This window comes from Pygocentrus nattereri, chromosome 8 (assembly GCF_015220715.1).
Source record: "Pygocentrus nattereri isolate fPygNat1 chromosome 8, fPygNat1.pri, whole genome shotgun sequence".
Taxonomy (NCBI): Eukaryota; Metazoa; Chordata; class Actinopteri; order Characiformes; family Serrasalmidae; genus Pygocentrus; species Pygocentrus nattereri.
In genome coordinates, this window is record NC_051218.1 from 3,086,534 (window position 1) to 3,114,440 (window position 27,907).

The 27,907-nt window shown below is 42.2% G+C and overlaps 1 protein-coding gene across 6 annotated transcripts in view; it reads right to left on the reverse strand.

Moving 5' to 3' along the window:
* shank2b (SH3 and multiple ankyrin repeat domains 2b) overlaps positions 1-27,907 on the reverse strand; it is a 219,615-nt gene that overhangs the window by 34,559 nt on the left and 157,149 nt on the right. For all 6 annotated transcript variants that reach the window (XM_037540580.1, XM_037540579.1, XM_037540578.1 and 3 more), the window contains 2 exons: positions 17,994-18,076; positions 13,923-14,047 (listed from right to left, as the gene is read on the reverse strand). In XM_037540580.1, the coding sequence (XP_037396477.1) occupies positions 13,923-14,047; positions 17,994-18,076 (208 nt within the window). The remainder of the gene's footprint in view (positions 1-13,922; positions 14,048-17,993; positions 18,077-27,907) is intronic.

Genomic DNA, 27,907 nt, shown 5'->3' on the forward strand with positions numbered 1-27,907 from the left:
ATACTGTTCTGTCTATTTAACCAAGGTCATGATGTTTATTGTGTTAATGCTAGCAGTGATGCTGTAGAAACACAGTGAACCTATTATAGGTTTCACTGTAAAGAGACTAAGAAGAATATAAATACAACGTTTACAGCGTATTATCTGTGGGAGTTAATACCATAACATATAGTGAAACTGATGCACCATGACATCCCAAATCCCACTGCCTCATCCATATACATGTACAATGGTATGAATGGCTCTACGCTCGCCATTGTGATGATCTGCCTCTACAGCCTGCGCTCACACGGATCTCCGGCTGAAGGCGAGGCAAAGCAAGTTTATTTCTACAGCACCTTTACGTGCACTGCGGCCATTCAAAGTGCTTTACCAATGAAAGGAATATAAAGATCATTCAAATTCAGCCTTAAAATGACGTAGGAGAACAGAAATGAAACTCACATGGCGCCAGGCAGTCAGCGCAAGGGGCCTGATACATTCAACCCTGTCTCAGCTCAATCACATGTTCTTAGGAGCTATTCTCTTAGGAGCTACCACTTTTGGTTCTCTATGAACCCTTCAACTCATGGTTCTTTAAGAAATCCACATCTTATGCTTAGTAATATATCGTATTATAATTCTTCTTACATGACCATGTCTTTAGGTCTGACACATGCAAATGACCTCTGTTCTGATTGGCTGCTCTGTACCGTGCCTCATTCAAAAAGCGGTCTGGGCAGAAATTCTCCTTACAACTTTAGCATGAATGGGTGGGGCTAAATTCATAGGATGAATGCTCCACTTACTGTATAGCTGCACTCTGTAGATCTACAGTTACAGACTGTAGTCCATCTGTTTCTCTGGTACTTTGTTACCCTGTTCTTCAGTGGTTAGGACCCCCATGGACCCTCACAGAGCAGGTACTATTTGGGCGGTGGATCATTGGTGGTGGTGTGTTAGTGTGTGTTGCGCTGGTGTGAGTGGATCAGACACAGCAGTGCTGCTGGAGTTTTTAAACACCTCATTGTCTCTCCTGGGCTGTGAATCGTCCACCAAACCAAAAATATCCAGCCAACAGCGTCCTGTGGGCAGCGTCCTGTGACCACTGATGAAGGACTAGAGGATGACCAGCACAAACTGTGCAGCAGCAGATGAGCTGTTGTCTCTGACTTTACATCTACAAGGTGGACTGATGAGGCAGGAGTGTCTGATAGAGTGGACAGTGAGTGGACACAGTGTTTTAAAACAGATGGACTACAGTCTGTAACTGTAGAACTACAAAGTGCAGCTATACAGTAAGTGGAGCTGATCAGATGGACACGTCACTAAAACAGTTCTTCCTGTAGCTCGGTTTCCACGTGTGGACTGTAAGGACTGGGAACATTGTTTAAATGCCACATTAAACTGGTTTATTTAGACACACAAGGAAAATGAGTTTTTAAAGTACGTCAATGCGATGTAAAGGTCCTCTACCAAGAAATGCAAAGTAAATAAGCTTCCTAGAACCGCGTGATTTTAAACAGCGTGCTCTAAAGCAATCCACACAAAAAATCGGCAGTAGTCTTGATCTCCAGCTACAGATGAGAAGAAACTGCTCTTGAATGGATGCCGACAGCCTCGCTGACAGAGGCTCAAGAGAGATTACAGATGCGTCTATTATAAGAATCAGGCCCGAAAGGCAAACTAACAGCAGCCGTGTCCTGATACGGGTTGGTGTTTTAATACAGCAGGTGGATATTGCCCTGCACTATTTTGCGTGCGCTGAGAGCCGGTGGATCCAAAATGTTTACATGAGGCATGAAAAAAAAAACGCTGTGCTGCTTTCAGTACTGTGCTCAGACACAATACTGCTGCTGGTTGCTAGGTGACCGTTGCTCCGTGTTACAACATGAGCCCTGGTTCGTCACCGCACGCATGGACCAGACCAGGTCAGCACATACCTCTGCATGATAGGTTGTTTGTATCACTCACAGGTGTGATCAAGCAACACAAACAACCATAAATACTGTTCTCTCTGTTTTGTAGGCTTTTCCTGGATCTTGAGATCTCGTGTCGACCTGTACAGCATTTTGAACCTGTTTGTAAGAGAAGCGCTACATAAATAAGCAATGAAAAATGCTGGTTTGGTTTGGCTCGGTGTGGCGGATTAGTGGCGGTTATCGCGTGTCGTCCTGTGCTGTTTCAGAGCTGCGCATGCTGTGGAATGGGCAGGTTGATGACAGTCAGTGCGGCTATCAGGCCGTGAGGAAGCTCGCAGGCATATCCTGCAGTCCACAGCCTGTCTGCCTGCTGCTGCTTCACTCTGCTGCATGCAGAACTTTCCAGAATGCCAAGCAGAGGAAAACACAAATCCAGCCTAGCAAGCACCCAACAACCAGCAAACAACACCCTAACAGCAAGCCGGAATATCATACGGTACCTCCTAGCAACACCACAGCAAGTATCTGGAATTACAGCAGGGAGATTCACTCGAAAGAGGCCCCTAATATTCTGTAATAACCCTCACTAGGACGAAGCAATCTGAATGAAACAACGTGCGATCTTCTCATCAGGATGGTGGTGCACAGCATTGAGCAGCATGTCTTCATGGTACGAACCTAATGGGCCACCAGTTCATTTAAGCGATGTCAGAGTGAATTTAGGAAGAAATATGGTGTTTGTGACGTACTCTCAAAGAGTGTTATTCAGAAGATGGTAAGGAAACTGTAAATGACGGGATCATCGACCCCTTCTCATGGCGGAGGCCGTCCGAAAATGTTGTAGGACTATGAAACCTCTGAGACGCTTAGCACAGGAGACTGAGAGGTCTTATTCAGCATGTCAGAGAGCTGCAAAAAGGGAAATATTACATGGAGCGCTGCATCGGAATGTGTCTGGCAGAAAACGGAGATCACTTCCAGCACCGCATGTAACACAACCTATTACACATCCGGCAAGGTTTCATCCTAACGGGAGCTACAGCAGAATATTCGGGGCCTCTTTCGAGTGAATCTCCCTGTATATGAACCCACTTAGGTCACCAAAAGCAACAATGTTGTGCAACTGCTTTAACTTCTGAAGCATTAATACCTGGCTTGCCAAGTTAAAGGTTTACTCACAAACTTTCCCTTCCTAGCTGCTTTTAATTATTATTATTAATATTATAACTATGACCCGTAGAGGTTGCTCCATATAGGTGTTCACCCTGGACCGGAACTGAATCTCCTGCCTCTCCCTCCTGACCGTATTCCCCGCGTGGTCGTTAACTGGAGTACTGTGGTTGCGAGTGACTCCTCGTTTTCTGTTCTGTCACCAAGAAACAGAATAAAGCTTGTTCTGTACTGAGAGTGACGAGCCTATTCAATCTACAGTGTGGGTGAACAAGACTGATCAATAATACACGCACATATCAATAATACATACTTTTCATCAAATGGACACCACAATGTGGGCACGCAGTGACCTTGTGCGAAGTGTCTAAGCTAATACAGACATTACAAAGGAGGTGGAGGAGAGAAGAACAAAGGAAAGCAACAGCTGATGAGAGGAGAGAGGAGAGGAAGACTCGAGTCAATCCAGGAGAGGAGGAGAGAAGACAAGAAGAAGAGAGGAGGAGAATACAGCAGCCATGAGAAGCGAACAGGAAGATGTAAGGAGCAGGAGAGCGAGAGAGGAGTGAGATGAGAGGGACGAGCGAGAGATGCTCGTGCCCACACACTGAGGCCAGTGGGAGTGTGTGTATTTTCAGCAAAGCTGCTGCTCGGCTTTGGAGCTTCCTGCAGGATCTCTAACACTGACAGGAAGGCATGAAGAAGGTCTGCCAAAAAAAAAAAAAAAAACTGGACTAGCCACCAGGATGATGTTGAGAAAGCACACATAGAAGTTTGCAGGTTTCTAGTGAAGCAAGAAGAACAGAGGCTGCTCGTTTAAGCCCTAGTCAACCTGAACTCACCACTGACTATATTTACCTTGTTAGTTTATGTCCCTGGTCATTTTAAGCGTGATTCCTCGTATCTTATGCATTTGGCTACAAGACTCATCGCTCAAATCTGAGTTTTGCTCAGATCCGTTCTCTCTGACCCGACAGTTCACACCGGTTTAGGTAAGCGACTCAAATCTGTCATTAATGTGATGAACCGGCCTGAACTGACCCTCATGAGCTCCTCCTACTCAGTAACATCACGTGACTGAACCACTGCATCATCAGCACAAACTAACGAGCAGAATGAGCTTCGCTGAGAAGATCATTAACTCTGATCAGCTCTCAGCTTCTTTATTAGAGCCAGACGGAGGAGAAAAAGGTGAGACGAGCTGCTTTTCCACCGTTTACAGGCTTTAAAGTCTGTTTGGCGCTGCTGCCATGGTAACGCTGAATGATGGGGCACACGCAGTGGAAAAAAAAGCAATGTTTTCTGAACTGAGCATCACATTAAGGTCACATGGTCACAGATCTGCTACGCATCCAATCTAGGACCACATATGAAAGTGACTCAGGTCGAATTTGAAAAGATCAGATTTGCGTCCACACAGCCCTGAAAACACCAGATCTGAGCCACATCAACCTGGTAATGTAGCCTTTGTGGCCTTTTTCTGCAGGCCCTCTAATGGCTAGTCAGCTGGGGGACCAGCAATTGAATCGGCTTTTTTTAATTCACTTAATGAAATAAAATATTTTTCCCCTGTAATTCTGTTATGAAGTGAACTAGGACACTGTTGCCTTTCTGTGTGTGAACTGTTCTGACTTTGTGTTGAGCTGCTAGTGAGCAACGAGGGGCGAAAATGGAGGAGTGAGACCCCCTGCTGTGAAAACTATTCACACCTCTCCACAAAGACGGCTGTTCCGAGAAAAAACGTACAGCACAACTGCAGCTTTCGTCATATCAAACAACCCCGGACAACTGACCTGACACAATGAACAAATAACATTTAAACCCAATAAAACCCCTGATATAAAAGTTGACTTGCTTGTTAAGTGATACTTTTTTAATCCCACAAACGGGGAAATTCCACCTCCGCATTTAATCCATCCATGAAGTGAAACACCACATACACACTAGTGAACACACACTAGGGGGCAGTGAGCACACTTGCCCGGAGCGGTGGGCAGCCCTATCCACAGCGCCCGGGGAGCAATTGGGGGTTAGGTGTCTTGCTCAAGGACACCTCAGTCACGGACTGTCGGCACTGGGGATCTAACCGGCGACCTTCCGGTCACAGGGCCAGTTCCCTAACCTCCAGCCCACGACTGCCCCCAAGATGAGAGATGAGAGATCCAGTATAGATCCTCTATTCCATTAGAGATGGAACGATCCATCATGTATCAGTATCGACTTTCAGTCCATATATGCGATCAGCTAATATTTCTCTTAAAACATTAAAACATATTTAAGGCTTGCTGCAGCTCTACGTGAGGCTGTGGGACTAAAGGCCTATTTTCACAGAGTCAAATCTTTACAGACAATGAAAAAGCAAACATTTTACCTTTTAAATAATAAATGAATCACGCTTAATATGACCAGAGGCATCAACGAATATAAAAAAAGGTCCATTTTAAAAATAATTACAAGGAGTTTTTAAAATTTCTGCATATTTCAATCGTCAAAATGTAAACAAAATCATTCAGACTGAGTTGACGTGAAATAGTTAATTATAGAGAAACTTACCGACTCACAGATATAGCCTTTTTATTTACTATCCAGTTCCACCAGTGAAGCTACACAGGATTTCTGAGTTTTTATACGTATTGCAGATGACGGGAAAACAGTGGTAAAGCTTACTGGGGACTATTCTGCCTTGGACTGTGCTCCACACGTCCCTCCACCATGAATGTATTTCACAAAGGATGTTTTAAGCCAAAAGCTTAACACAAAATGATGTGCCCGACATTAGGCAGCACATTCATAAACATTTCATGTAATACTTTCTGTGAGGCAGGTTTTAGAGACATTAAACATTCAGACGTCTGGTTCCTACCACCACCACTGCAAACAGTTCTGACCCAGTAAGTTTAAGCTCTAAAACAGCTCGTTTCACATCAGACCACTCTGAATGACTTTGCTTACATCTTAACCATTTAATTATGCTGACTTTTTGAGCAACTGAATTCCCCTTCTGGCAACCTGTCCAGGGTGTATCCTGCCTTCCGCCCGAAGACTGCTGGGATAGGCTCCAGCATCCCCCCGCGACCCTGACGGAGAAGCGGCTTAGAAAATGGATGGATGGATGGATGAATTCCCCTTCATGTTCACAGTTAGAGATGCTGAGGGATGGAAGCAACTTTTGGTGGACCTGGGGGTATGAGGTGGGGCGTAGGGATGCGAAAGGAAAGCTACAAAAATTATAAACAACAACAACCTACTGTTGACTGTAACTTAAAGAAGTGGACAGGAGGTCTAGACGGAGGCCTACAAGCGCTAGTAATCCGGACCATCTCAGGAGAAGGAGCAGAGAGGCAGCACACACACAGAGACCTCCGACACATCCATCAGTCCGAGCACGCAGCAGTGCCGTCTCTGAAGCTGTAAAAAGTCCCCTGAGCTTCTGGACAGAATGGCAGTCAATAACATTGACCGCACGATTAAAGTGTGCTTAATGTTTGCAAGGTCATCAGGAGAGGGCTGAAATGACCAAGAGCAGAAACACTAGACCGTTCATTTTCTTACAGAATTTACAGGGAAATTCCGCCGAATTTTTCAAAACTTTCTGCATAATCATAACATGCCATCATACACTGTTCTGAGCATGTCATGAATTTCCATTGATTTTTCAAAATTGATGCATAATTAAATGATTCAGATGAAAAAAGAGTCATTCAGAGTGGTTTGATGTGTGATTCGCCAGTAGTCCACGCCTAAAGCGACCCTCACAGAACTTTATTACATGAAATGGTTACAAATAATGCCCGAGACACTGTGTTATTTTAGTTTTTAGTTTTTATTTTAGTTTTTTGGCCTTTAAAGTACCTTTTTTATGCCGGAAAGGTACATAAAAGGCGCTGTAATGCAAAAACGACCCCAATGAAAAGGTTTCTTTTCATGTTTCCCAACATTTTACAACAATTAACATTATATATAGAAAATAACATGGCTAAAATTGTGACCCTTGATTTCTATCACCACCACTGTACAGAAATCGGAGTCGGATAATTTCACTACAATGAACCAGTTCACACCAAATCCCTCTGACTTATGTTTACATCTCGTTTTAATCCTTGATTAAGGCTAAAGAGCATGGAGGATGCTGACTGCTTACCAAACAAATTCCGGATTCAATTCTCTGTGCAGAATTCACTGTGATCTTTGAGAAATTGACCAAAACAATTGTTTATCATTGGCACCATATGGCACCATAACCTGACTGGTTAGTTGTGATTTCACCGGCAGCATCTTCAGCCAACACAAACCCCTGAAACCCCATCAAATAATTCATACATCGCACTCACAGCTGCATTTCTCATGCCCTGTTTCTCCTTCCAGTCGGCCGTCCTTTCACTAATGATCCCCTCTCTGAGCACTGAGTGAGTGCTTCCATGAATTCTGCATGCAGCTGAACTGATTTTTGCTGATATGGAGATGAGGAGCCTCAGCCGATGGTCACTCTCCCTGCAGCTCATTTAAGGTTTATTCAGTGACAGCGTTCAGCAATTAGCATCCTTGATCTTGTCCTTTTTTAGACACACCCCGCTGTGTATGTGAATGCTAGTGTGCTCCATCTAACCCTGACCTTATCCTCAGTGACCGACAGATCAGCACTGCAGTTTGGGAGAGGTGGGGGGGGGGGTCAGAAGGTATAAGGTTTAGCTGAGGCCATCCTTTTCAAATTTAGTTTATAAATTCAAAACTGCCACTAAGTTATTCATTTATCAGTGTTAAACTGAACAGAACATGTTCAGTGTTCACTGAGTCCCTCTTTCCCTTCATTCCAGCTTCCACTCCTTTCAGGAGCCTCACTTTCAGCTCCTCAAAGAACCTGCAGACACGCCTCCAAAGCTCAGTCTGAGAAGCTGGTCGATTTTCTGAAGTAATCAAACCCATTCAGTGGTGCTGAGGTCTGGACCCTGGGGTGGTCCGTCTCCTTTTCTCAGTGAGGCTCTTCTTGATCAGCTACACATCCTTTCAGACCCACAGCGCTGAGTGGTCTGGAAGGATGGACAGAAGCACCTGTGGATGTTTTCAGATCTGAAGCAGCTTGATGTTCTCCTCTCTCTCAGAGATTATATATCTCAGCTATGGACAATAACACTTTAACACTAAGTCACTTTTAATAACCATAACATTAAGTCACTTAAGTCACTTTAAAATGATATTGTATATAAAATCTAAGTACATATTATAAATATATTATATATACATATGTATTATTATCTATTATAAAATAAGTATTATTTATTATTTATTAAAATAAGTATATTGTCTCTAAATTTTGTGTATATTTAATACATTTTCAGTTTGTTTTTTATGTTTTACTTTGACTTATTTTCTTTCTGTAGAGTGATAATCTGAGCCTCACCACAAGCATTTCAATGCAGAAATGTCCTGACATGTTGTGCAAATGACAAATTTGAAAAAACTTGAAACTTGATGAAAGCTTTAAGTGCTGTTTGTCTGATGGGGGCAGTTTTGGTGTCTACCAGGTCTTCCAGGTGGTTGTTAGGAGGCCCATTTTCTCTGTAGCTTTTTTTATCAGTTTTGGAAACTCCAGTTTTTCACTTATTTTTCTTTGATTTCTTCTTCAAGTTGTACTTGATGGCTGCTCTAACTGGAAATGAAGTGCATGGATGATGGTCTTGGACTCTTGCACAGTACTATATAGGCACAAAGAGGATAGCACTACATACACAAATGCCCTTACATATGTAATATAACAGTGTGTCAATAGAATCTGTAATGAAAGCAGAACGTCAGGCATCGAGCAAAAGTGATCTTCTGTCTACTCACACTGCTCATCTGCTCAGCTGGGTTTTCCTTCTATTTTAATCATTACAAGGAAGCTTAGCGACACAGTCTTTCCAGTTTAAGCCACCATCAGCTTGCAGCTGTATAATCACTTGTGCTGAAAGGGTTAAGCAGATGATCACTCCCTGCTCTGACATTTTCAACCGCTGCCTTAATTGAGAACATTTCAAAAAGCTCTGTGTCATTTCAAAGCGAAAGCAATTCATTAGAACAAACGACCAAAAGCACAACGTCGGCGTGAGAATGAAAGCCTGTGCGTCTGAAATGATGCTTTACAGGACACGGAAAACCATTCTTAACTTTGAAGGGTCCAAATCCAACATTTTTTCGACCCTGTTTTTTTTTACGGTGAGGTCCGCTCCCACCCTTCGTGTGGTTTATTGTGCCATAAACAGCCGCACTTCATTTTTACACAAACGTTTTCCAACCTCTCCTTAACCCTCCTGATTACAATGCCTGTTTTAGGTGACTGTGCCTTTAAGATTGATATATGTAAAGGAGCCCTGTTATGATTGGGTGCTCTGTATTGTACCTCATTCAGGTATATATATAATACATACATATAATAATAAACCCTGAATGATTAAAGAGTCCCAACATTTTTCAAAGACCATTTGTCTGGTTTTATGTGTGAAAAACAGCCATAGTTCATTTTCACATGACCGTTTTCCAACCTTTCCTTCCAGCTGTCCTAATTAAAATGGCAGTTTTTATTCCTGCACCTTTAAGATTGATATACTGTATGTAAATGAGCTCTGTTATGATTGGTTGCTCTGTAAATTTACATGTATGGCATTTGGCTGACACTCTTATCCAGAGAGACTTACAATTTGATCATTTTACACAGGAAGGCGGTGTTAGGAGTCTTGCCCAAGGACTCTTATAGGTATAGTGTAGGGTGTTTGCCCAGGCAGGGATTGAACCCAAGCCTACAGCCTGGAAGGCAGAGATGTTACCCACTATACTAACCAACCACGAAACCACTGAACCACTGAAATGCGCATTACAACGTCAGTATTATAATAAAACCCTGTATGACGCTTTACAGGACACGGAAAACCATTCTTAACTTTAAAGGGTCCCAGCATTTTTCTTCCCTGCGTTTTTACAGCGAGGCCCACTCACACCGCTTGTATGGTTTTATGTATGGAAAAACAGCTGCATTTCATTCTTATATGACCGTTTTCCAACCTCTCCTTAACTCTCCTAATTAAAATGTCTGTTTTAGGTTACTGTGCCTTTAAGATCGATATATGTAAATGAGCTCTGTTGTGATTGGCTGCTCTGTATCATGCTTCAGTCAAAATGCAGTCGGGGCTGAAATGCACATCATAACGTCAGTGTGAATGGGTGAGGCTACATGCCTTAAGTGTGAACGTGTGGATGTATGGAAGTGTGTTGGAAGGCTGGCATGAAAACAACAAATCCAAAACAGGCTGTTTTTGCAGGCTAGTTTCTATACTGGGACTGAATTGAATGGAGAGTGAATGATATTTTTGGAAACTAACAATGTTTACATACTACATCAACCTCTTTTATGTCACAAGGGTTGAAGAATATGAACATTATTATACTATATGGGCAAGCATGTTGTATGATGTACATGAATGTGACCAGATTGAATAAAATTTTGGACTTTTTGGAATTTTTATTGGTCTATTTATCATAAGATGTAAAGTCCAACTATCATTTTAAATACTGTATAAAACAAGCAGTTACAAGGTTTTATTTTGACAGTAGTGACATGCTCATGTTAACAGCTTTGCCTTGACTTTCCCCACAATCGCAATCGAGCCAGGAAGGCAGGAAGGAAGTGCTTCCTGTAGGGAAGACCACCGTGTGCTCTCACAGCCTCTTCCAGGACGTGTGTGTGTGTGTGTGTGTGTGTGTGTGTGTGTGTGTGTGTGTGTATGGGCCTCTGTGCTCTCATTAAAGATGTAACTGTGACCTTCCCTCATGTTCGCACTCTCAGGCTTTATATAAATGTTCTCCTGTTGACACAAGCATGTGAATGATTCAACACATCCACTTCAGGATCCATAGGTGGGAAGCTTCCAGTACTGGGAAGAGGATGTTATTCGAAGCGGATCTAAAGCCAGCTCACCTAGACACAAATCCCAAACACAACGCCCAGCGAGCCATAGCAGAAACAGGATTTAATTGTGCTATTAATGTCTTTTGTTATTAATATATTGCATATTTATAGTTATATACACTGACCAGGAATAACATCCTGACCACCTCCTTGTTTCTACACTCACTGTCCACTTTATCAGCTCCACTGACTGTATAGCTGCACTCTGTAGTTCTACAGTTACAGACTGTAGTCCATCTGTTTCTCTGATACTCTGTTACCCTGTTCTTCAGTGGTCAGGACCCCCATGGACCCTCACAGAGCAGGTACTGTTTGGGTGGTGGATCATTCTCAGCACTGCAGTAACACTGACGCGGTGGTGGGGTGTTAGTGTGTGTTGTGCTGGTCTGAGTGGATCAGACACAGCAGTGCTGCTGGAGTTTTTAAACACTGTGTCCACTCACTGTCCACTCTATTAGACACTCCTACCTTGTAGATGTAAAGTCAGAGACGACAGCTCATCTGCTGCTGCGCAGTTTGTGTTGGTCGTGCTCTAGTCCTTCATCAGTGGTCACAGGACGCTGCCCAGAGGACACTGTTGGCTGGATATTTTTGGTTGGTGGACTCGTCTCAGTCCAGCAGTGGAGGACAGTAACTGAGTAAATGTAATTAGTTTCTGTACTTTAGTATTTTTTGGTGTATCTGTACTGAAGTTTCTCCGTTACTGGGCGACTTTTTCCTTTCACTCCACTACATTTCAGAGTCTAATATCCGACTTTTTCCTCCTACATTTTGAGAAATCTGTCGTTCCTTTTTAAAAGCCAGTTTTTTTCCGTTTAAAGTCAGTTTTTATTAAACTGAAACTTGGAACTAAGTTGTAAATAAATCTGAAACTGAAACTTTGCTTGTGTGTAAAAAGTGATTTCAGAGCCACTCGGTTCTCCCTGATGGAAACTGTTTACCTTCAGTGTTTTGTGCTTCTGATCATTTTAATAGACGTCAGCGTCACTAATTAATGACGTTCTATTAAAAGACTGGTTTACCAAGAGAGACGCTGGAGGACTTTCACCTGAAATGAGTTCATGAAGCCAGTCTGGTTATAAAAATGATAACAGGACATCAGAGCCTGAATTACTCTTTTAGTACTTTTACTTTATACTTAAGTACATTTGAAGGCAAATACTTTAGTACTTTTACTCAAGTGGAGGTCTAAAGGGAGGAACTTCTACTTTTACTGGAGGAATATTTTACCTTGGGGGTCTCTACTTTAACTCAAGTACATGAATTGTGTAGTTCGTCCAGCTCTACAATCCAGCAGCAACACTGAGGTGTTTAAAAACTCCAGCAGCACTGCTGTGTCTGATCCACTCAGACCAGCACAACACACACTAACACACCACCACCACGTCAGTGCTACTACTGAGAATGATCCACCACCCAAATAGTACCTGCTCTGTGAGGGTCCATGGGGGTCCTGACCACTGAAGAACAGGGTAACAGAGTATCAGAGAAACAGATGGACTACAGGCTGTAACTGTAGAACTACAGAGTGCAGCTATACAGTAAGTGGAGCTGATCAAATGGACAGTGAGCGTAGAAACGAGGAGGTGGTCGTGATGTTAAGCCTGGTCAGTGTATGCACCGTTATATGTTGACAAAATGATTCCACCAATCAAAAAGCAGAATGCTTCTTTTTTCCACTCTAAATGTGACAGAACATATTCAGCAGGGCAGCTTTTACAAGTGCAAATTACTTATAAACACAGCTCTTATGGCTCTTATGGTGTCCAAAACTATGTCCTACCAACTATCAAGGGTGGACGAAACACAGTACTTCTGTACTCTTAATAAAATAAAGCAGTACATTGTTAGAATGAGTATAGTACCTCTGTACTAGAGTAAAAGTACATGTACTGTTGGTAAATATTACTTAAAAAAAGCACACAAAGCACACTTTGTAAAAGTATTCTATCCATATTTCCACTTGAGTAAAAATGCAGAAGTACTTTCTTGTGAATGTATATAATTAAGTATGAAAAGTAAAAGTACTTTTTAAATTGTAATTTTATTAGTTCTCTCAAGTAGACCTGTGTGACTGTGGCTAAGACCAGGTTTTAAACATAAAGTGCTTTTACTTTTCATACCTTTGCATTTTTACTCCGCTATAAGTATAGATAGAATACATCTGCCTTCACTCAAGTACTACAGAAGTACTGTACCCCCCCAAGCCACCTATACTAAGTAGTGCATTCATTTGGGAGCCTACCATTTTGCAATGGTCTGAAAACAGTGCTGAACATCCAGTTCACACTTACAATCCCACAATGCACCTCAATAGGTAGTACACAAACAATATACCCAATCAGACACAGAATACCCACAATGCACTGCGCCATATACAAGGGAATGTGGCAACTGGGGCAGAGTGGTGAACAACCTGTGTAACCTTAGTGTTTATGTGATCTATGTAAAGTTCTATATAGTGCTCCTGATTTTTCGGCCAATTCTGTTCACTATATTAGTGATCTGTGCAGTGCTCCACTGCAGGGAATAGTGATCAGGGGCTATTTCTGTTCAGTATAATAGAGGTATAGTGTATAGTATATTGTATATAGTATACTGTATAGTGCTTCGATGTAGGGAATAGTGAAAACCGGACATTTCAGTTCACTATATTAGTGTTCTGTATAGTCCTACAGTGTAGGAAACAGTGATTAGGGGCCATGTCTGTTCACTATAATAGTGCTCTATATAGTGCTCCAAAGTAGAGAATAGTGATTAGGAGCCCTTTCTCTTCACAATAATAGTGTTTGGTGTAATGCTCCAGTGTTGAAGAGTCATTAGATGACCGTTTCTTTTCACTATTTAGTGCTCCTGATTTTCCAACACAGGACACAAACACATTTCAAACACAGCTCCAGCCTTTTTCTTACCTCGATGAGGAAGTCTCCAGTCCGGAGTCCAGCCTGCCACGCCACTCCTCCCTCATCCACAGACTCCAGGTACTGCAGGGCGGGAAAGGCCGGCGTGGGGGTAAACTCCTCAATCGGGGTGTCGGCTGGGGGTCCCCAAAAGAGCAGGACAAACCAGATAGAGAAAAAGTTTATAGGCCAGGGCTTGAGATGCTCTGTACCAAATCTCCACGAGGCCTAGAGACCCTGTGTACTTTTTACTGCTTATCTACAAGATGTACAAGATGTTTTCAACAAAGCTGGAGTATCCAGTGAGGATAGATAGAGCCTAAAGTCTACAGCTGAACTAAAATGATGACACTGCAAATCTCATCCATGCATCTAATATTTCTCATTATTTAGAATTTCTAGACAGTTTGCTTGTTTTATGCAATTTTTTAAGTAATCTAGTAAAAGTGTCACATTCCACTGATCATTTTACTTATTTCAAGCATTTTTTCTTAAAACAACCAAAATTATTATTATTATTATTAATATTATTAATATTATTAACAACCAGTGTATGCATTATTTCTCAAAACAGGTCAAATTCTATAAAATGGGTTGAATAATGCTATAATATCGTCATCATGATAAATATTTGATACACTGGCTAGATTTGATATGTTTTGCCAAATATATTTTTAATAGATTGGACTCCTCTTTGTCTGGAAAATTCAAACAAACTTAGTCAACACAGTCACTGTTTTACTGCTGCAAACGTGAGAAAAAAAATCATGACATAAGTGCAAAACCGCATGCGGAACATACAGAGAAGCATGACGTGCACTTTAGTGAGGGGGCTGCCATCAGTGATCGGACTCTGTGGTCCTGAGGCCACAGAATCAGAGTGATGGCCGGGCTGCAGAGTGTTCCTCACTGCCTCAGAGCTGCTGCGCTCGCCCTCCACGGCAGCTACTGTAGTTTCAGCTCAGAGGCTGTGCACTCACACACTGCAGCACTGACATAAGCTTGTCCAGGATTCAGCCAGCGTCCCAGTGGCATAGCACGCTCGCTTTCCACTTGCGTGGCAGAAAATGTCATTTTCTTAACAGTAAGTTTGGGGACCTTTAAGTGTCGTTAGACACACGAACTGTGCGAGACTGAAGGTATTAAATCTGCTGTAATATCTGTTCATGTCTGTTTTCCGCTTTAGACCGTCAAGATATTTCACGAGCAGCACTAATCAGCACCTCATCAAAGGAACAGTAGCCTCCTACAATTACTATATTTATGAGCTTTACATCGACATCTCGGGCAAATTAACAGCGCTGCATTACGCCAAGTGGAGGAGATGCAGCAGAGGAAGCACAGCCGAGTCTCAGAAAGACAGCCGAGTGCAGCGGTCACTCAGGCAGAAGCTGAGTGCAGAGTGCAGTGCAGTCCTTGGGCGCTGCTGTCTCTAACGCTAGACCCATATGCACGTGTACTCCACTCTTTGTAGGGTGTTTCCATGTCCGTAACTACATGACGGATGTGCTCCTCCTAACCCAACCCCAACCTTAACCTCAGCAAACGCGAGATTTTTGGGGAAAAAGGCATTTTGCTTTATGGAGAGCAGCCAAGCCATCCTCTGAGCACTGTCGCCGCTAAAAGCTAAACATACTGTATATATATACATACATACACACACACATGCCTACATATGTATGCATACAAATACAGAGTATCTCTACAATCCACATTAATCAAAATAAAACAACAACCTGCAGACAAACAAACAGAAAAACAACAAACAAGCCAAAAACAAAGTTCAGCTGCTGAGGCTACACAGCTGGGGGACCTGAACTGCAGGTAGGTGTGTACGAGGTGGAGATGCGGGGTAACTGCATTGCTTTAGGAGGTAAGATGGGGCAAATAAGCACAATACGTGCACTGAGGTAAGGGTGGGGGGGCAAATAAATAAAGGGAGAATGGTTAAGGTGGGGGGGCAAAAGTATAGTAAGGGTGGGGAGGGGGTAAAAAAAGTAAGGGTGGTGAGAGTGGAGGAGGGGGGGGGGCAAAAAAAAAGTAAGGGTGGTGAGGGGGGGGGGGGGCAAAAAAATTAAGTGAGGGTGGGTGCAAATAAATAAAGTGAGGGTGGTGAGGATGGGGCAAAGAAATAAAGTGAGGATGGGGTAAAGAAATAAAGTGAGGGTGGGAGCAAATAAATAAAGTGAGGGTGGGGCAAATAAATAAAGTGAGGGTGGGAGCATATAAATAAAGTGAGGGTGGGAGCAAATAAATAAAGTGAGGGTGGGGCAAATAAATAAAGTGAGGGTGGGAGCATATAAATAAAGTGAGGGTGGGAGCAAATAAATAAAGTGAGGGTGGGGCAAATAAATAAAGTGAGGGTGGGAGCATATAAATAAAGTGAGGGTGGGAGCAAATAAATAAAGTGAGGGTGGGGCAAATAAATAAAGTGAGGGTGGGGCAAATAAATAAAGTGAGGGTGGGAGCATATAAATAAAGTGAGGGTGGGAGCAAATAAATAAAGTGAGGGTGGGGCAAATAAATAAAGTGAGGGTGGGGCAAATAAATAAAGTGAGGGTGGGAGCAAATAAATAAAGTGAGGGTGGGGCAAATAAATAAAGTGAGGGTGGGAGCAAATAAATAAAGTGAGGGTGGGGCAAATAAATAAAGTGGCGGTGGGAGCAAATAAATAAAGTGAGGGTGGGAGCAAATAAATAAAGTGAGGGTGGGAGCAAATAAATAAAGTGAGGGTGGGGCAAATAAATAAAGTGAGGGTGGGGCAAATAAATAAAGTGAGGGTGGGGCAAATAAATAAAGTGAGGGTGGGGCAAATAAATAAAGTGGCGGTGGGAGCAAATAAATAAAGTGAGGGTGGGGCAAATAAATAAAGTGAGGGTGGGAGCAAATAAATAAAGTGAGGGTGGGGCAAATAAATAAAGTGAGGGTGGGAGCAAATAAATAAAGTATGCATGGTGAGGGTGGGGGTGAAAGATAAAGTAAGGGTGGGGGCAAATAATGAAGTAAGGGTGGTGAGGGTGGGGGCAAATAAATAAAATTAAGGAGGTGAGGTTGGGAGGCAAATAAATAAAGTGTGGTGAGGGTGGGGGGCAAACAATAACGTAAGGGTGGTAAAGGTGGGGGACAAATAAATATCCATGTACTGAAATAAAGGTGGGGGGGCAAGTAAATGTACCACAGGCACAGTGGAGTAGGGCAAGAATGCACTGGACACAGCACATGGGGTGAGTCGGTGTGTGAGAATAATTACCGTATATGCACGGGGGGGTGGGGGGGTGGGGGGGTATAAATAAATACACCACAAGCACTAGAGTGGAGGAGGGGGCAAATATGCACTGGATTTGGAGATGCACATGCAATGGGATGGGTTTGGGGGTAAATAATTATGCTATAGGCACTGGTGTGAGGGGGCAGGTAAACAAACACTGACGTATTTCAGACGCACTTGAGTGAGGGTGGAGCAAATAAATAGAGCATATGAACTGGAGTGGGTCAGAAAAGGGTAAACAATTGCACCATATGCACTGGAGTGAGAGTGGGGGCAAACAAATGTATTATATGCACTGTAGCAGAAGGGCAAATATGCATCGGAGATGGGGGGGTGGGCTAATAAACACAGCACATGCACTGGGTTAAGTGGTTAAGTAAACATATTACATGCACTGGACTGGGGTGGATACAGGGCAAATGAAACAGAGGTACTGGAAAGGGGTGGGGGCAAATAAACATAGCATATAGAGCTAAGGGAGCAAATAAAACCAGGACATGCACCGGAGTGAGGGTAAGTGAGGGGCTGATAAACACAGCGTGTGCACTGTGGGAGCAGGGGGGCAAATAAAGGCAACGCATGCACTGTGGCTGGGTTGTTGGTGGAAATACTACGCATGCTCTCATGTGAGGGGGCAAAAAAAGCCCACCTAATGCACTGGAGTGACAGGGCAAGTAAATACATCACATGCGCTGTGGGTTGGGGGGGTGGGGGGTGGCAAAACGAACACACCACATGCACTGTGGGGGTGGGGACAGGGCAGACAACCAGTTCACATCTGGGGTTGGGGGGCAGCAGCGTGGCCCCTCTCCTACCTTTGGCCCCTCGCAGCACGAAGCCGAAGCCTTCATTGTCCTTCTTCTGCAGCACCACCGTCTTCTCGTCGATCACACAGTCGCTGTGGAGAAAATCGCGCGCGTAACGACCGTTAGTGTTCCAGCCGGCCATCCGCATCATGGCCACGGCGGCGGAGCGCGCGGAGCCACGCGAGCGGCCAACACACCGCAGCCACGGGGCTGAGGGCGCGCGCTGCTGCAGAGACGAGTACAGCATCGCGCCGCGCGGCAGAGAGAGAGAGAGGTTTAACCATGTAGAGATGCCTTTAAGACGCAGGGAGGAGGAGGAGAGACATAACAGAGGGAGAGAGGGAGAGAGAGAGAGAGAGAGAGAGAGAGAGAGAGAGAGAGAGAGAGAGAGAGAGAGAGAGAGAGCAAAAGATGGGAGGGAGAGACAGAGCAAAAGATGGGAGGGAGAGACAGAGGAAGACAGAGAGAGAGAGTGAGAGAGACAGAGGGGAGACAGGTAGAAAAAGAGGAAGAGAATGAAAGAGAAGGGAGAGAGAGAAAGAGAGAGGGGAGTGAGATATTAAGAGAGAGAGAGAATAAAAGGGAGAGAGAATGAGAGGGGAGACAGAAAGAGCAGGAGAAAACAAGAAGGGAGTGTGAGAGAGAGAGAGAGAGAGAGAGAGAGAGAGAGAGAGAGAGGGAAGGGGGAGAAAGAGAGGGGGAAAACAGAAAGGAGACAGAGAGATAGTCAGAGAGCAAGAGAAGGAAAGGAGAGAGAGAAACTAAAAGAGAAGAGAATGTAGTAGACGGAAGCGACAGGGACAGAGGGAGAGGCTAAGAGAGAGAAGAGAAAGATCTAGAGAGAGATGAGAGAAGAACAGATTGAGAGAACAAGACAGAAGTGAGAGAAAGAGAGAGATGAGAGAAGAACAGATAGAGAGAGAGAATGAAGGAGGGAGAATAAGAGAGAGAGAGAGAGAACTAGAGAAAGAAGAAAGAGTGAATGGGAAGAGAGAGAGTGGGGTGGAGAGCGAGTGTCCTGGATGGTTTAATAAATGAAGTGAATTCTCATTGATTAGACGGTCTGTAATGAATGTAATGAGGATGCAGGTGAGAATGTGCTGATGAACCCAAAGCCAGCAGTTCATGGTTTGAAGCTTCTCTCAGCCAAACCAGACTCAATACACATTAAGTCTATTATCAGAAGAGGACTGTAAAAACACCTAAAACTGGCACATAAGTGAAAAAAACAAAGACCCTGAATATGCCAAAATCTGTAAACAAACAAACTACATGTTCTTATTTTCTTATTTTTCCCAATATTTAAAATATTTGTGCACTGTATGTCAATATATAAGGTCCTAGTATCACCCCCCCCCAAACACACACTCTTTCTGAACCGCTTATCCTTCCGTGTTGCTGGATCCTATCCCAGCGGTCAGTGGGCAGAAGGAAGGATACAGCCTGGACAGGTCGCCAGTCCATTTGCAGGGCACAACATTTCCCAACAAAGTAAAATATATTTACATATACACTACCTGTCATTACGCGTTTGACTGTAATATAAAAAAACAAAGAAAAATATATGTGCACGTATTTCCTCATATTTAAATATATGCGCACTACATGTTAATGTATGCGAAGTGCATCTCTGTAGAGAATGTGTTCATTTTATTTACATTTATAGCATTTGGCCGACACTCTTATCCAGAGCGACTTACAATTTGATCAGTTTATACAGGTAGGCGAAGGTGGTGTTAGGAGTCTTGCCCAAGGACTCTTATTGGTATAGTGTAGGGTGTTTACACAGGCGGGGATTGAACCCCAGTCTACAGCGTAGAAGGCAGAGGTGTTAACCACTACACTAACCAACCACACCAATCAGCCACTCTTGTTCACTTATTTTCACACAGAAAATCAACAAAACATGTAAGTTGACCAGGTGATATCATACCGGCTTCTGCAGCTCAAAGAGGGCCCTACATATTACTCAGCAGCTCTAACATCACATCTCACATCAGCCTAATGCCAGTAACGACGCTGAGGTCTGAAATCTAAAGCCCTGCTATCAGCTCTCATTGCTTTAACCTTAACCCACATCCACAGTCAACCTAGACCTATATCTGTTGGCCAATAATATCAGCCGGCTGATAACATGGGCGAATATTGGTGACCTATGGTTTTATCGGCGCTGGCTGATAACCCAGCGATGAAGAAGTTTTTTTTGTCGTAGGGCATTCAAACTTAGATCACCTGATGATACGAGAAAAGCTTAAACAGTTGTCCCACTGGAGCACACAACGTGAAACCCACTGTTTAGCTATATCATATCCATACAGGCTGAACTGATGAATACAAAACATCACGGTCAAGTAAACCGTATCCAAACATTTAGTGTGAAAGTGACCTATTATAGAGGTAATTATCAGAAACCAAAAGCAGAGAACATCCTACGTAGCTCCGCCCCCAGTGCTATAGACCTCAGAACCATTAGCCAGAGGAATTAGACCTCCGCATTTAACCCATCTGTCCACATACACACTAGTGAACACACACACTAGGGGGCAGTGAGCACACTTGCCCGGAGCAGTGGGCAGCCCTATCCACAGCACCCGGGGAGCAGTTGGGGGTTGGGTGTCTTGCTCAAGGACACCTCAGTCACATACTCATGGCTCAGGGGACTGAACCAGTGACCTTCCAGTCACAAGGCTGGTTCCCTAACCTCCAGCCCACGACTGCCCACCTCATATATTACTTAAAGGTGAATGCCCCCTGCATTCATATTACTTAAAGCTGAGAGAGTTTCTGCTCTTTATTCGTGTGTGAGACGTGTGGCACTGAGAACAGGCACTCGTTTCAGGCAGTCAAACACGGTTTAGCCGAAACTAAAGTATAAAATATACAGGGGTCCAAAAGTCTGAATGAGCAATCTTTTCTTTTCATCACAAATCATATCGTCCAACAAACAAAAAGCAGAATCTTTGAAATATTTACAAATATGCAGATGATTTTCAGAATTTCAGTATTTGATACGCTTCTATTTTGCTTTAATGACTGCACTGGTTTGTGCAAAAAGCCTTTGATGAACTGATCAAATCCACCTGAGAGTCGTCTAAGCGCGACTTTCAAGAGCTACAAAAATAAATCTGACCTTGAATCGAATGCGCTTAATTTTTTTTATTGTTTTTTCTTAATGACAAATTTATAGACAGCTATCTTTTCTTTGCATTTTTGAATTTACTTTTAAATTCTGCCGTTTATTTTTAGGCTTAAATGAAACAAATATCACAGATTTTCAATGTGGTGTCAGATTTTTGGACCCCAGCTTCTGTATATCAGCCAAAATCAAAATCGTAAACAAAGAAAACACATGGACATATGTTTCCTCATATCCAAAACACACATGCAATGTGAAAATATAGCGTCAAAATTTCAAAGAAAAATATACACATTTATCTCCTTGTATTTAAAATACATGTTTACATTTCCATTTATGGCATTTGGCTGACGCTCTTATCCAGAGTGACTTACAGTTTGATCGTTTTACACAGGTAGGCCAAGGTGGTGTTAGGAGTCTTGCCCAAGGACTCTTATTAGTATGGTGTAGGGTGCTGACTCAGGCAAGGATTGAGCAGTCTACAGTCTATATGTGTGCAATGTATGTCACTGTATGTGATATTCTGGCACTGAAATTCCAAAATATATGTACACTGCATGCCAATATGGGTCTTAATATTAAAAAAAAAGGACAAGAAATATATATGCACATCTTTCCTATTTATCATATTTAAAATATCTGTGCACTACAAGACCTTCCAGAACTATTAAATGCTCTTCATTTTACTCCATAACATAAATGTATATACAGCTCTTTAACATAACTCTCCTCTGCATTTTTCAATTGTCTTTTAAATTCTTCTGTTTATTTTTAGGTTTAAATGAAAAAAACAAATCACAGATTTTCAACGTGGTCTCAGATTTTTGGAACCCACCTTCTGTACATCAGTATTTCAGGTTCTTGTAATCTGTGCCATATTAGCCACAACATTTCCATGACCGTTGGGCACTAATCCATGGGACTGATTTAAAAAGACACAGATTAAGCCTAGTCCTGGACTAAACACACACAAATTGTTCTTGTGGCTTAGCTGAGAACCCAGCACAGGTCCAGTTGAAGTACACTGCACAAAGACATCCAGGAACATCATAAAAATGCCTTGTTTGATGCAAAGATAAAGGACAGACTCTACATCAGTCAAAGCTTCTTAAGGGCTGTGACAAACTATACACTGACGAACCGTGAGCTGAGTTTGCATGGGAGTATTGAAAGCGTTCAGAAAGGAGAGAGCTGACTCCTGCAGAATGATGCATGGTTACCATAGCGACATAATCTGCCTGCGGGGAGGGGTAAGTGTGTATGTGAGTGTGTAGGGGGGCACTGTGGCGTTGTCATAGAGGTCATTAACATCCTGGCCTGCTAATCACAGCTCAATCATCAAGGCACATTATTTGCTTGTAATGGAAGTGAATTCGTACCTGCATGCTGTCTGAGAAAGCTCGTTTCTTTCCTGTTGTTCTTCATCAATGATTCATTTTTTCCCCCAATACAGTTACAGTTCCCAACTTTGTGCCAAACTGTACGACAAAGCTGCCAATCCAGGACAACAAAGGTTCCTCCATGTCAGTTTTTCAAGCTCCCTATAAAGCTGGACACTCCATTATTTATGTTAATGATAGATCCCAAGCATCCAAGACTTAACGCCACAACTAACCAGACTGTTTCCACGAAAAATCTCCAGATGAATCTAGTTCCAGATGCTGAAACCTTAACCATCAACCAGTGCAGATACTGAGGCAGTATAGTACTTATTATATACAGGGTGCTCCAAAAAAACTGACATCATTTCGTAGACTACTAACATAGCCAGTTCTCCCTCAAATTGAATTTGATCTCAAATTTGAACAAAATGTGTAAAAACGAAGCTTTTTTTTATTTCAGGTTGAAGAACGGCGTTCACTAGAAATGAACAGGAGTCAAACGAGAGTGTGCAGTGTGCATTTTCGAGAAAATTCAATAAATATGCACCAACTGGAAAGCAGATTTGGACACGGCACAAAAAAAATCAACACAGCGTGTTTGGCAGGAGCCGGACCACCAACTTGATGTGTGTCGCGTCACAGGCGATGCGCATATTGAACATTTGTAAAGCTGTGAAATCGGTTATAAAATCTACATCCCTCTGAATTTCTTGTTTGAATCTTGTTTGAATTTTTTATATAAATCTTGTTCAGCATGAAGCCTATTTAATATCTTTTGCCAGGACATGTTGTTCCTCAGATATTCACATCTCACATGATTATGACACTCTGTAGTACAGTACAGCAACACTACATAAGATTTTGTGTTAAAACTGACAGAGGTTTTTCAGCCCACGTCATGCGTCTTTACATATTAACATCACATGCACAGGCTCAAAGAGAAGATCAATGACCGTGTTTACATGCACTCAATAGTCTGATGACTGCAGAGAATCACATTTCGTCAGTAACCTGATCAATGCATTTACATGCATTTGGGTAATCAGATAAAGGGAAACTCCAGGACTACATGAGTCAGACAGTTATCATATTCCTGCTTTGCAACTGGCCAATAAACTCACAGAAGAAGACGAGACATAAACATAACATAAATCTCAAACTTCATGCCATGGCTTTTTTTTCCCATTGTGCCACTTCACCCGAAAATATGAACATACATCATCTAGAAGATTTAAATACTTCACTTCGTCAAGCATGTATCTGGTTTTGTTGCGTCTTGTGGCGTCGCCGCTTGCTTATTTCCAGTACAGCAGTCTGTTTTTGCACATGTGCAGACTGAGAAATCCAAAAGAAATCAGAGTAAGAGTTAATGCACTGAGAAATCTGATTACTGAGCTAAAATCCAGCCTCTTTATCAGATTTCTTAATCAGATTTTCTAGAACTTACTTTGATCTATAAGAAATCAGAGTATGCTGTTTACATGACAATTTGAATAATGAGATAACTGCAGAAATTATGATCGGATTATTAAGTGCATGTAAACTCACTCAATGTTGTCAGTGCAACAATGACAACAGTAGACAATTCACTTACATCCTCTGAAGACACGTCCTTCAACAAGTTTTGACTGAGTTCTTTTCAACATGCTTGCAATCATGACATTCATCCCCTCAGGGAAGGGGTCCAAAATACAACCCACATTACAAAATGTGCCAATACACAATGCCACCAGATCTCAAAATCCCCAAAACTTACATTGTGTAGCTTTAAAATACATAGATGACAGCATAACATCACGCAGTGTGAGCGACTTCAGGATTGGATTGTACTTCGTTTTTCTTCACTCTGATCCAATCTGATCCAGCCTTTTCCAATGATATCAACTTGACACAATACCTGGAGTCACGTCATCTCTACCTAACAGACTTTAGCAACATCAGAGTTACTTTTAACACTGAGCGCAGTGATGTTCACATTAACCAAGCGGGGCCAGAACTCACAATGAGAATACACGTTTGGTGTTGATGTTGCTGCATTTGTCTTTTCAGCCAAGCTACTTTATGCTACATCCACAGTTCTAACAATAGGTTTGTTGTCCTTCAGACAAATCTGACAATCATAGCATTCACCTCAAACCTTGAGCTCTGTCTTTATGAGATGTTGAACTGGTTAAATAATTTCAGGCTCAGGCTGTTCCCACACATTCCTGCCAACATCTAGCCCAGAGGCTGGTAACCCAAATGTTAAGAAGAGCCATTTGTCCTTTCAACAAAAGTCAAACCACCTTGGAAGCCACAACATTTTATGTCTATTTCATCGAAGTACTGTTCTACCATCTTGGCTGTAAATATGTCTCAGTATGTACTGATGTGCTAGCTTAAGCTAAAATTATAATATAAATGAAAATGCAGACTTACTTTGCTCTGCTTTAAGCTGTAGCTCAGCTATCTCAGCATTTCTCACATCTCCAGCAGGAAACTTTTCCCCAAAGCTAGAATAGTTTCTTGTAAAATGTCTCTCAGCGTTCGGTTTTTATGAAACTTCTCATTCACCAGCTTCTTGTTCTAATTTTCCAGTTCCACCTTAAATGGTACCAGAATGCAACTGCTGCACCATTTAGGGTGGTTGGGGAAAATGAGAAGAAGTGAGAAACTGGTAAACGAGAAGTTGACTTCAGCTTAGCAACATTTTAGTGTTTGACAGTCCCACGTATCAGGAAACCAGCTGGGGTTCTCCAAATCAATGATGTTCGTCTTAAATCTTTCTCTTTACCTTTTCATTACTACTAGGTTGTTTCTTCACACGACGTCGTTGAGTTGAAGGTGTGCATGCAGGTCATTTTAGGGCACAGGTGTGTTCCAATGAACTAACTGGGCGAACAAGGCTTCGTTGTGGAGATAACTTGGTATGAACAGCTCTCCAGTGTGCATTATTAGAGAAAGACATAAGAGAGAAAAGGTCAGATTGCTTCTGCAGCGTTTACATGCACTCGCTCAAGTTCAGCGCTGCTGCTGCAGTTCAGGCTGAACGAGGGTGCATGTGCGGTACAGACATGAATTCAAACCTGGCTGCTCTCATCAGGATGCTCAGCCTTGAAATGGATATGTGTCTAATCTCAGCACATATGTAACTGGCTGAATGAAAAAGATCAGATTTGGAAAGCTTTGAAAAGATGTGGGTCATATGAAGGCAATAATATCAGATGTGCCACCTGGCGATGTGAACATAGCCTATATACCTCCACAAGGCTGCTCTGAAGTCCAATATTTATTGCTTTATTACTCACTACCACATAATACATTTAATATATCAGTAATATATCAGTAGAGTTAAGAGCTGATTCACAAACTGAAAGTAGGGCAGTTTCATAATGTCAAATTGATGTTTCACTCCGGTTGCTAACAAGCATTAAAAGCATAAAATGGTCTAAATTTTCCCTAGAAAGAGCTGCTTTCCTGTAAGTCAGGAGGCCTACGACAGGAAGTGGACTGCAAACACATCGCCATGGATTCGCTCTGTGTGTCTCCATGACAACATGCTCTGAGCGAGGGGTGTGTCTGCTGAGTAGGAGTTCAGCTGCTTGCTTATGGAATATTTCTTTTTGCAATGTTTTTCCCCCCCACAAAGGTATCCAACACCAAATGGACAAAACATGGACCATAATTCTAATAAAATCCTAAAACGTCAGCTCTATAATCAAGGCTGTAACACAGATTTGCTGTTGTCAGCTGTCTAGCACTTCACATTCAGTTGACTGTGTAGTCCTTAAAGGTAAATACAGCTCTGGATCAAATACTATAGATCAGTGACTCCAGCCAACCTAATGCACATTCTCAGAGCACCATCTCTCGTGCACTCGGACGCTTTGTACATAAAGAAAAAGCGCTTGAACAAAACGTGACCTTGGATTACATCACAGCTCGGGTTTTTTTGACGCCTTCCTCATGTCAGTGTTGAGCAATAGTGACCCGCAGCTCCAGCATTAGGGCCGCTTACATAACCAGCCATCTGACAATGAGCGCTTTCGCACTCTCCGTAAAACCTTTTCCAGCAAAATATTAATAAGTAAACAGTTGTTTTGCAATGTCTGTGGTGTGAAACGGAACCAAGAAAGTAATTTGGGAAATTGATGTGGTGGGAGATGGTGATGAGTTTTCGATAATCCTGGAGACTTGGAACGGAAATGGCTGATACAGTGGATGGATCTGAATGCTTGGCTTATGACTGAAAACAAAGATACGCAACATTTGGAGGGTAAAAAAGTCAAACATAAACCTTTTTGGAAACGTAATCAGTAAAGTCTTTTTCATTTTATGCATTGACTCACACACAAATCTCTCATATTCTCGTTATAGTTTAAAAAGGTGTTTTTCAACTATAAACAAATGCAGTTTACATTTCTAGTTCTAGTTCTTTCATCTCCTGTTTGAGAGATAGCTGGAAACGTCAAAATAACCATGATTAACAAAAGTATGTTGGTGATTTTATGCATGCAGGTCTACAGTGTTACTGAACAAAGTACATGGTCAAAGACCACAATTACACAGAATCATGTGTAGAAGAAAGTTGAGTGTGAACATATGAGGAAAAACATGCATTCGGTGGAGGCTAGAATAAATACTAATGCCAGCTTACGTCACCATAACGAACTCTTTACAGAGTAATAATTCTAACAAAACAATGATCGACACAAGATTATTATTATAGTTATAGTTATATTCTGGCGCACTTGGTCATAAAATAGGCTTTATCTTTTCTTTTTATCTTCTTTATTTTCTTTATCTTTACCTGGAAGTAGAAGCGAGTGGCTAAAAATAGTGACAGTAAGGATCACGATATAGTTTATTCATATATATTTGTGTTTGTGTGTGTGTATATATATATATATATATATATAAATATATAACTAGTGTGTATAAGTATATAACTAGTTAACCAAGTACATGTAGTACATTTGACTGACGCTCTTATCCAGAGCAACTTACAATTTGATCATTTTACACAGGTAGGTGAAGGTGGTGTTAGGAGTCTTGCCCAAGGACTCTTATTGGTATAGTGTAGGGTGCTTATTCAGGTGGGGGACTGAACCCCAGTCTACAGAGTAGAAGGCAGCGGTGTTACCCACTACACTAACCAACCACAAGTAGTTGGTTAACAATTTTTATTCTAAAATGTCTTCATTTTTAATATGAACTATAATTATCAACTAAGTTTAAAACATTTATTGTGCAAAATGTTAAAAACGGAACTGAACAATACACAGATGCATATACAAGCAACCATGCAGCAGGTTCTCTGGGCCTTGCAAAACGGTGCTGAATATTGTCTATAACATCCATGTGTGTCTCACTGACCGGAATCTAGAATTTCAGAAATATTACAGTTATTCATGCTATTAATATGA